Source organism: Sus scrofa, chromosome 13, assembly GCF_054392235.1.
Source record: "Sus scrofa isolate SSC_HxYL_T2T_F1_AM1 chromosome 13, Sscrofa_HxYL_maternal_Yorkshire_Landrace_v2.0, whole genome shotgun sequence".
Lineage (NCBI taxonomy): Eukaryota > Metazoa > Chordata > Mammalia > Artiodactyla > Suidae > Sus > Sus scrofa.
Window position 1 is genome coordinate 88,637,892 of NC_139395.1, and position 10,019 is coordinate 88,647,910.

The 10,019-nt window shown below is 39.3% G+C and overlaps 1 protein-coding gene across 20 annotated transcripts in view; it reads right to left on the reverse strand.

Annotated features, from left to right (window-relative positions):
- Nucleotides 1-9,809, reverse strand: part of NPHP3 (nephrocystin 3) — a 58,008-nt gene extending 48,199 nt beyond the window's left edge. For 9 of the 20 annotated variants that reach the window (XR_002337683.2, XR_002337681.2, XR_014823917.1 and 6 more), the window contains exons 1-6: nucleotides 9,367-9,809; nucleotides 7,357-7,482; nucleotides 6,566-6,716; nucleotides 4,364-4,516; nucleotides 3,186-3,319; nucleotides 1,325-1,485 (exon numbers count right to left, since the gene is read on the reverse strand). Coding sequence is in view for 10 of the 20 variants with exons in the window: in XM_021069461.2 (XP_020925120.2) it covers nucleotides 1,325-1,485; nucleotides 3,186-3,319; nucleotides 4,364-4,516; nucleotides 6,566-6,716; nucleotides 7,357-7,482; nucleotides 9,367-9,762 (1,121 nt within the window). In the remaining 10 variants the exon portion in view is untranslated. Of the gene's footprint in view, nucleotides 1-307; nucleotides 1,486-3,185; nucleotides 3,320-4,363; nucleotides 4,517-6,565; nucleotides 6,717-7,356; nucleotides 7,483-9,366 lie in introns of those variants that run through there. The other 11 variants (XR_014823919.1, XM_084989676.1, XM_084989677.1 and 8 more) reach the window with 9 other exon arrangements.
- Between the last annotated feature and the right edge of the window lie 210 nt (nucleotides 9,810-10,019).

Here is a 10,019-nt window from a genome sequence, read left to right on the forward strand (position 1 = left end):
TTTATAATTATGTAGTTCTGAAGTTGAAACACAAAAATCATCAGCTTCAAGGTTTCAAGATATCTCTCTTCTCTAGTCCTTTAGCCTGCCTTTACTCATCCAATAAATGTTCTGAACCCTTAAACCCAAGAGACACTATAAGAAAGATCCAGAGGCAGATGGGGAAGGTTAGAAAGCTGTTAATAATATTGACTCCAGGTTAAAAAAAACGTCTAGGAGTTCCCATTGTGGCTCAGTGGGTTAAGATCCCAACATAGCCTCCATGAGGATGCAGGTTTCCCCCAGCCTCATTCAGTGAGTTAAGGACCTGGCATTGCTGCAAGCTGCGGTGTAGGTCGCAGGTGTGGCTTGGATCCGGTGGCCACCTGGCCCTTGGGTAGTCTTAAGGATCAATGATGCGTTATACTATCAGGTTTCTGATAAAGCTTAGGGCTCCAAATACATCCATACACAGGTAAAGTCAGAGCTAGTTCTCAATAAAAAGAGAAAAATGTTTTGAAAAGATTAAAATCCAATCAGATAGCAAATGTAGAAAGAAAAATTCACCTCCTTTTTAATCTATTTTGTCTTCTATATATTTAATTGGTTTTAAAAAAACCCTTTATTTGCAGACTAGATTCATTGTTGTGATTATATTCAGATTATTTAAAAACTGCTCACTTTACTGGATTTAAATAGCTCCTCAGAGAATTAAAAATGATTTAACACCTACGCAAGTGTTCAAGTGCCTCTCAATTGGTATCCAAAGAAAGAACATAATGAAGGTTAATGCTGATTATTGGAATCAGGGATACTGATTCCAATTTCTGTAAAGGGTCAGCTGTAAACATTTTAGGCTCTATGGGCCACAGTCTCTGCTGAAATACTCAACTCTGCTGCTGTAATGTGAAAGCAGCTGTAGACAATACATACACAAATGAACATACCTATGTTCCAATAAAATTTTGGCTGGATTTGACTTAAGAGCCATAGTTTGCTGATTAAAATGATTTTTACATTAACGATGTTAATCTTATGACCTATGAAACAATCCTAACGGTGTGAAATTTTTAATTTTTTAAGTATGAAAAGCCATAGAATTTACTGAATTTCAGGGATGTTTTTGAATGCAAAATTTTTTTTGGCTACGCCTGTGCCACAGGGAAGTTCCCAGGCCAGGGTCTGAATCTACACCACAGCAGTGACCCAAGCCACTGCAGTGACCAACACTGGATCCTTAACCTGCTGCTCTACCAGGGAACTGCAGAACTTTTCTTTCAAGTTCATTGCACAATCTCAATTCTATTTACAAGTTTAATTCCTGTAACTATAGTTTTCAGCTTACCTTGGTAAAGTTAAATGAATGAATAATATAACTAATGAACTCTTCTCAATTTCCCATTTTCTTACAGTGAGGTATTGATTTTCAATATCTATTGGAAAATATACAGCATGGAAAAAATATCCCATTGTCTCACACATTCTCTTAAGTTTAGGTGAATAGTCCTAAAAACAAAGTAAAACATATGAAAGCACAGCTTATTTAACTAAAGATCTAGTCAGCTCCATACATACTACTTAAAAGAAAAAAGCATGTTTCAGAACAGGCCATGATGGATATCTCCAATTTAAAAATTTTAAAATATATTTATTTACAATTTAGAGACAATCCTTATAAGGCAAGTTTCTCTATAAAATGAAAATAGTAATAGCTTAGCAACTTGGCTGTTTCTTAGCTCAGAAAATGATTTATCTCATAATAAAACCTAAAACAACAGTAATAAAATATTAGGCTATTTTGATTTGGTTTTTATTGTTGTTACTAAATATGGCTTCTGTTTATTGTTATAGGGTGAAAAATATAAATCCAGAGTTTATACAGTTTAAAAGTGTCCTACATGATATAGTAGAACACTAAAGCAGATAGATATAAAAAAAGGCTGGTTTATAACAGATTAAGTTACTAAGTAATGATGATTATTATTATGCAATAAATCAGCAATTCCCTCAACATGTGTTTGGAAATAACCTATATTCAGTGGAAGCTTTGGTTTTCAAAATATTTTATCTTTTTACCAAAATTGAGTAATAGCAAAAAGAAAAGCTAAATGAACTTATTAATCAACAATCTGGAGGATGTTAATATAGCAGGTATAGCATGTGACATACATATTTATTTAAAATTCAGTTAGAACAGTAGTTGGTAAACTATTTCTGTAAAGGGCCAGATGGTAAATATTTTTACAGATTAATAATGGCTTAACAACTTGGCTGTTTTGGCAGAGATCTTTGTGGTCCATTTAGTCCCCGTCATAATTTATTCTGCCATTACTGTGACACAACCAGACACAAGAGCTATGTTCACATGACACAATGGCTATGTTCCAATAAATTTTATCTAAAGGCACAAGAATTTGAATTTCATATAATTTTCACATGTGAAAATATTATTTTTTCAACCATTAAAAAAATGTAAAAACCAATCTTAGCTCTGGGTCATATACAAACACACTGCAGGCCAGATTTGGCCCAGAGGCTGTAGTTTGCTGACCTCTATTTTAGATTAACCCCAAAGGCTGCCTTGAACAATGTAAAACCATGACAAGGATTAAATTCTGTTCTAAACTGAAACAGATTCAAGAATAGAGCTGGCAGGTATTAACTAAAGCAGGCACCATCAGTAAGGATCATAAACACTGTGGGGAATGCGTAATGAAGCATTCAAAGGCATAAAGTTCCAAGGCCTGGAGTTCCTGCTGAGGCTCAGTGGAAACAAATCTGACTAGCATACTAGCATACATGAGGATGTAGGTTTGATCCCTGCTGCTCAGTGGGTTAAGGATCTGGCGATGCCGTGAGCTGTGGTGTAGTTCACAGACACAGCTCGGGTCTGGCGTTGCTGTGGTTGTGGCATAGGCTGGCAGCTGTAGCTCCGATTAGACCCCTAGTCTAGGAACCTCCATATGCTGAGTGTGCGGCCCTAAAAAGACAAAATAAATAAATAAATAAATAAAGTTCCAAGGCCTTAATTTGAATATACTAATACTAAGATGTTTTCTTAAGAAAAGTCCAAGATGCTTCTTGCTCTTTAATACACAATCTAGTAGGTAGTAAACTACTTGGTTAGATGTAATGTTATCATAAACCAGACACGATATTAACTTGTATTTTAAATCAGTGAATACAGAATTTATAAATGTCCTCACCTTAAGGAAAAGATCCATTTCAGGCTGGGTTTCATCTGTATAAATGAGGTAACATCTGACAGTGTTACTCCATAGAGAATGTGAAAACAAGGGGGTAACTTGTAATAAACTAGCTACAGCAATATCCCAGTCATCTGAAAATAAAATTTCTCATAAGTACCTGAAAAAAATTACTCAAAAACACCTGACAAGATGATTCCCCAGAAGGTAGAAAAAACACAATAGGCATCACAGAATGGAATCTGGTCTCATCTATAATATTTACATAGCTTCCAGAATAACATATTAGAAGGCAATCAGTTCTCCAATCTCAAATTCTATCCTGGGGCTTAAAGCAATCAATGTCACCAGTGGTCTTTGCTGAGGTACCCAGGGCTCCAGTCAAATGTCAGGGAACTGGGCTACATAGGCTGTTTAATTAGTTTGCTATCTGAGGGGACCCTAGGTTCCCAGGTTGACCTGTTTTACCTACTTATTATTCTTGAAATGTATTGAGCCAAAAAGAGAAGTTCAAGAATGACCTAAAGTGAAAAGTAACCAAATGTTAATGAGAATGAATATTTTAAGACATATTTGGCTAACTCAAAAGGCATAATAAAAAAAATTATTTCCATTTTGCTAACAGATAAATAATTTCATAATTTTTAAAAAAGAGTGGAGCTGCTTATAACATCTCAGATCTGCAGTGGTATTGAAATTCTGAACACATCTTCAGAGCTGTTTTGGATGACAAATTATATAAAGATAATGAAAATATTCTTTTGACTGAGAACACTGTATTTCATAACCAAGGTTTTATATTCTACTCCACAACTGCTCTAACCTTCAACAATATCAAAGATGCAGAGGGAAAGATTAAAAACTACTGTTTTCCAGTTAATCTACATTAGACTTTCACTGCTCAACTAAAATACTTGAGAATCCAGACCAGAAGTTCAGTTATTAGAACTACTGGCCAGTCTGGCTGGAGGGTGGGGCAGGGGGGCACCAGCTGATTCTGAGGTGAATTAATTTCATCCTCCCTGGTTAGTGATAAGCACCAGCACATGATGGTTTGGCAGGGGAAGACATCCAGAACACAAGCCTCATGCTCTGCTAATGGCAGTTCTAATACAAGATGACAGCACAGGAATAGTCCCTACCATTACCCAGGATAACTGGCAAATGGCATGTGTTACCTCTGTTGACATTAGCAAAGGGTCCTTCCACGTCTATAGAACTATGGGCGAACTCGGGGCCCCGAAAGGACTGCTGAAGCTGGATCATACTCCCTAGGGAAGGCTCACTTCCCAGGGCTCCGCCAGTCCAATATTCACACTGAGTTCCTGCAGCTGTAAAAGCAAGAGATTTCATCTGATGAAAACTGAATTATGTACTGAAATTTCAAAAACTTATCATATGTACTCAGTGAGATTTCTAATGTAAACATACTACAATATTAAAAACACAACAAATATTCAGACTTGATTTTGAAATCAAATCAAAACAATGATTTTGAAAGTACTTTGCCACCAAATTCTGGCAAGTTCTAAGGGGGTGGTTAACATAATTCTGGTTATCATCTCAAATTTATTTTATTTTTTTGTCTTTTTTTCTTTTTAGGGCCGCACCTTTGGCATATGGAGGTTCCCAGACTAGGGGTCCAATCGGAGCTGTAGCCACTGGCCTACGCCAGAGCCATAGCAACACAGAATCCGAGCCGTGTCTGCGACCTACACCACAGCTCACAGCAACACTGGATCCTTAACCCACTGAGCAAGGCCAGGGATCAAACCCACAACCTTGTGGTTCCTAGTTGGATTCTTTAACCACTGAGCCATGAGGGAACTCCATCATCTCAAATTTAAAGGGATTAAAAAGAGAAAGATGAAAAGAAATTAAGAATACAATAAGCAAAGGAACTATAATAACAGAAGTTAAAAACATTCCCCCACAAAAATTCTAAAAAACATTTCTAAGTACATGATTTAGGTATCAACGTAAAATTTGAAGAATTTCAAAGGAAGACTAATACCGGCACACCAGTAATTGATATTGATAATTCATTAGGAAGTAAGCTAAGGATGTAAAGAGTACATTCTCTTTCACCTCCCTGGGCAACAAAATTAATGCCTGAATCAAGAGATACTTATCAACATGCCGATTTTTTAATACATAATATTTGCCATAATATCTACATGGCATCCTTGACTAACCACAAGTAAACTGGTATTTGGACTAAATCTCTGGCAAAATTAAGATTATTATTTGTACTCTTTGACTTTCAAATGAGTGACATTCCCTCAGGCATTCTTTCTTTCATGTTTAGATCAAAATATGAAGAAAGACTTAGGAAGAAATATTAACATTTTATTAACTTGTCAAGATAATTAGAATATAATAGTTCTGTAACACTGTACATTTTGACAAATGTCAATAACAAAATAATCACTAAGACTAATGTGGGGGCATAAAAGCATCTTCTTAGTCACTCTAAGCCATGAAGAATCACTTCACTTTTTTCCCAAAAGTTAGCAATAAAAGTTCCAGGATGCAGTCAGATTCTAAGGTACTAATATACAAATTAAGAGGGAATTATCATTTGCCATGTTTTACCCCAAAATACATCAGTTTGTAAGAACATAATTACAGTTTCATATAAATGAGAGAGTGACTGCATTTAAAACAGAATATTTTTCAATATCAATCATACTTCATTATTATTTCCTTGGAATATGGCAGACCCTTTCATCCTATGATTCCCAGTTTCTCTTTACTTCTAGAAAAACATTTCATGTTTAATTATAACATAAAAACTTTAAAAATATTTCATGAAGCTGCACTGGAGACCAGTGAAATATTATGCAGATATTCTGATAGTTGTAAAGAACACATCCATTTATGTGGAAAAATAATGTGAGAGAGACTACTGACTATCAACATCTATTCTCCTGTTCTTCCTTTAGTAACACAAACCCAAATTCTATGTGGATTCATGGCTCTCCTGCTATTCACACTTTTCCATATTCCTAGGTATAGCTCTGGCCAGTGGGATGTTGGAATAATCTACTGTCTTTCTGATTATGCTTTCAAGGAAAGTAATGGATTCCCCTCCCTCTTCCCCTGGCTAATCTGTAGATGTGATGGTGGGACCTGGAGGAGCTATCTTAGACCAGAGAGAGAAAAGCTATGGGCTGAGGCCAGCAGAGCAAGGAGACAGAAGTAACCTCAGCCTCCACAATGTCACGGAAAAGAGCTGTCACAACAGCTTAGAAAGAGAGAGAAAGTGCAAGTCTATTTGTAACAGCAATTACTTATAAGTAAAAGGATTCAAGGTTGGCTCTATAATCATTACACCTATACTGAAATCTCAAAATATTATAAATAGGAAATAGATTTACCAGTAACATCTGTACAGTTGTCATCTGAATCAGACTCTCCAGGATCAAACACATGGATCCCCTGAGCCTGTAGCCTCTGAAGTTTGCTCTCCAACTCTCGCTTGGCCCTCAATAAATCCTGAATTTCATTTTCCTTGGTCTCCCTAAAAATCTTTAAAAGAAGGATTTTAATTTTGAAATTCTTTTTTTCTGATTATGGAAAAGTTGTGTCATCAACTTTTAAGGGAAAATTCTTTAACTCATAAAATCAATATTCATTTTGTTCCTTGAGCTCCTCTTTTGTAGGATAAATAAGCCAAGTACCTCTACATCACTGTTTTGAAACTAGAACCAGGTGGACTTCCAGCATGATACATGTCTATGGTGTGGGGCTGCCTTGTGAGCCATTTGATATTTAGCAAATTTTGTCCTCCTCCCACTTAATGTCAGTAGTGCCCTCCAGCAGAAAACATCCCCAAAGGTTTCTAAATGCCTTTGCCTAAAAGAAACACCCCCCCACCCCGACCCAAATCCCTATTAAAATGTTCACATTTATACTTGTTTTTAAAACTATCTCAAGTTTACCTGGTCCAATTCAAAAATGTAAAATGTGCTTTAGTAAAGTTCTTGAAACTTTCATGGCTCCTACTTCATTGACTTCTATTTATTCACCTCAGCATTACATGAACTTTTATAGTTCTCAGTGTTTAAGTCTTTCACCTCTTTGGTCAGGTTTATTCCTAGGCATTCTAAGAACTTTTAAAATATACTATTTTTATTTTACTTTGGGGATTAAAATATACGAAATTTACCTTGAATTGCCTCTTAACTTTATCTCTGTCATGTTCAAATGTAGCTGCTCTCTCCATTGCCTGGTATTTTGCTTCTAAAGCACTTTCCTTTTCCCGAAGTATCTTCTGGTAAGTTTTCTGAAGTGCCTGGGAAAAATTTACCTTGTTATTCCTAACAAAAATAGTATGCCTCCCCAATTTTACATTATCTTATATACATATCACATATCTCAGAATTTCAACAATCTACTTTATTTTTACACTAGTTATTAAGAACTGCATATTGCCATTTTATCCAAACACAATAAAAATGCAAATATGCTTAACCTATAGAAAATGAAGATACTTCAACATTAAGTTTTCAATGGAAACTAATATTTTTCTTTGAAATATTGTACTAGTTCTTACTCTTCACTACACCTGTTTTCCCATCTTTAAGAAAATGAAAAGTACAATTCATAAGGCTTAACCAGAAGGATAATGACTTCTACACACTCACTGGCTCCCTCTCTTCCTCCTCTCATTATCCCCAGTTGATGCCGAACTTAAATTAGAGTGTCCACACGAAGTTCAGCACAAGCCCTCACAGTGCCTGAAACACTGCAGGCCTCAAGTAAATGTCTGACCAAATGGATAAAATAAATAAATACAGAAGAGTTTCTTTGCCTAGATACATGAGAAACCAAAAGGGCTACATAAGGAATCGGGATTGGTAACAGGAATAACCTGGGACTGTGATATTTGTCAATGCTTAATGCACCCTGCCCTGGTTGGTCCAGGCTTCTCTTCTATCAACACAGTCCTTTGCAATATTCAGTGAACCCAAGACAATGACTTGAAATCAAATCTGAAATGCATGGAGTTCTCTTGTGGCGCAGCAGATTAAGGATCTGGCGTTATCACTGCAGAGGCTTGGGTTGCTGCTGTGGCGCAGATTTGATCCCTGGCCTGGAAACTTTCACACGTGAAGGGCATGGTCCATCCCACACCCCCACCAAAAAAACCCCTGAAATTCATAAATCCATTTTACACCTGCAAGTGCATTAAGACTACCCCATAGGAAAATTGGTAAGACAACAGATAAAACTGCTTATGTTTTCCTAGATAATAACAGTGCTAATTATACAACAGCTAATGGTGGGTGAGATAGGGTGGGGTTTGACTAGAATGCCTAGTTTAGAAGGAAGAAAGCTTCCCTTTTAGAAAAATCAGTCTGAGGTATTTAGTCTCTTCCTACTGTAAATGGGCTCAGGAAAACTTGGGCTGTCCAAAGTCTACCACAGCAAAGGAGAGTAAACAAACTACAACTCTCAGAGGCCTTGAGAAAAATAACCTTTGCTTTACATACTATCTTAAATCAGTCTGAACAGATCTATTACAGGGAGGGTATGCAATAATTGTTTTTTGAGTAAATTAATCAAATGGATTAAGGAGATCTGACTACACCTAGGGAACACTTTCAACTATAACCATTTAAGATGGGTGAAAATCAGGGGCATCCAGAAAAATTCACTTCAAGATCATTAAAATCCAAGAGCTAAGCCCCATCTTGGAAGAATGTAAAATTGGCTGGGGGTGGTGGTGTTAAAAACTCCAAATAAGGGTTTGATGAGTTGCCTCAACAGAGGTCACCAGTCTTTTGTGAATGCGTGTGCTCCTTGTGGACCTACTTTCCTGGAGACTGGCATTTTGTTGCTTCAGGACACTTTCAGGCTAATCGCTTCAAGGTGTCTGAATAAATGGACCAGAAATAGGAAAAGGAGGAGGGTTAGTTAAGGCAATAACTAACCCTTGGGTTTAGATCCCAAGGCAATTATGTCCCCTCCAATCAAAATGTAGAGCAGCTTCTGCTCAATTTTCTCAACTCTTCAGTTTGGAGATGAGACAGGATGGATGAGGGACGGAGTGTAAGCGTCCTGGATCCAGCTGGCAGCGCGGCCAAGCGGCTGCAGGGCCGTGGGCAGGCCGCCCGGGGCCTCAGTTTCCCGGGTGTTGCGGCCATCCCCAGTGTGTGCCTGGGCCGGGCGTTACCTGCAGCTCGGCCCGCAGCCGCTTGTTCTCGGTGTCCAGCTTGGCCTCGCGACGACCCATGGATAGCAACTCCTGGTTCTTGCTGACCCGGAAGATCTCGTACTCCTTCTTCAGCCGCTCGTACTCGGCCGCCGCGTACTCCAGCTCCGGCACTGACGAGCCAGTGGACTTGAAGCTGGCCCCCAGCAGCCCGCCGCCGCCCGCCCCGCGGGGCAGAGATCCCGGCCCGGCTCCGGCCGCAGCCGCACCCGCGCCCCGGCGGAACGAGTTGCGCAACAGGCGGGCTTTGGGCTTCACCTCCACCGGGATCTCGCAGGCCTCCCCGCCGCCCGCCCCATACGTGTCCTCAATCACCTCCCCTCCCGCGGGGCTCACGAGCGACGAAGCAGTCCCCATGACGCCGGCAGCCGCAGCTAACCTGCCAACATGCACCAGGAGAAGGCGGGACCGGGCGAGCGGGGAGGGGCGAGGCAGCAGGAAGGGGCGGGGCGAGCAGCTCGAGGAGGCGTGGCAGTGGCTGAAGAGAGGGGCGGGGCGGGGCAGCGGGGCAGTAGTGGGTGGGGCAGGGTGGCTGAGCGGGGCGTAGCAGTCGATTGGATTTGGCAGGGCATCAGGACTGGGCGGGGCGGGGCACTGACTGGGCTGAGGGAGGA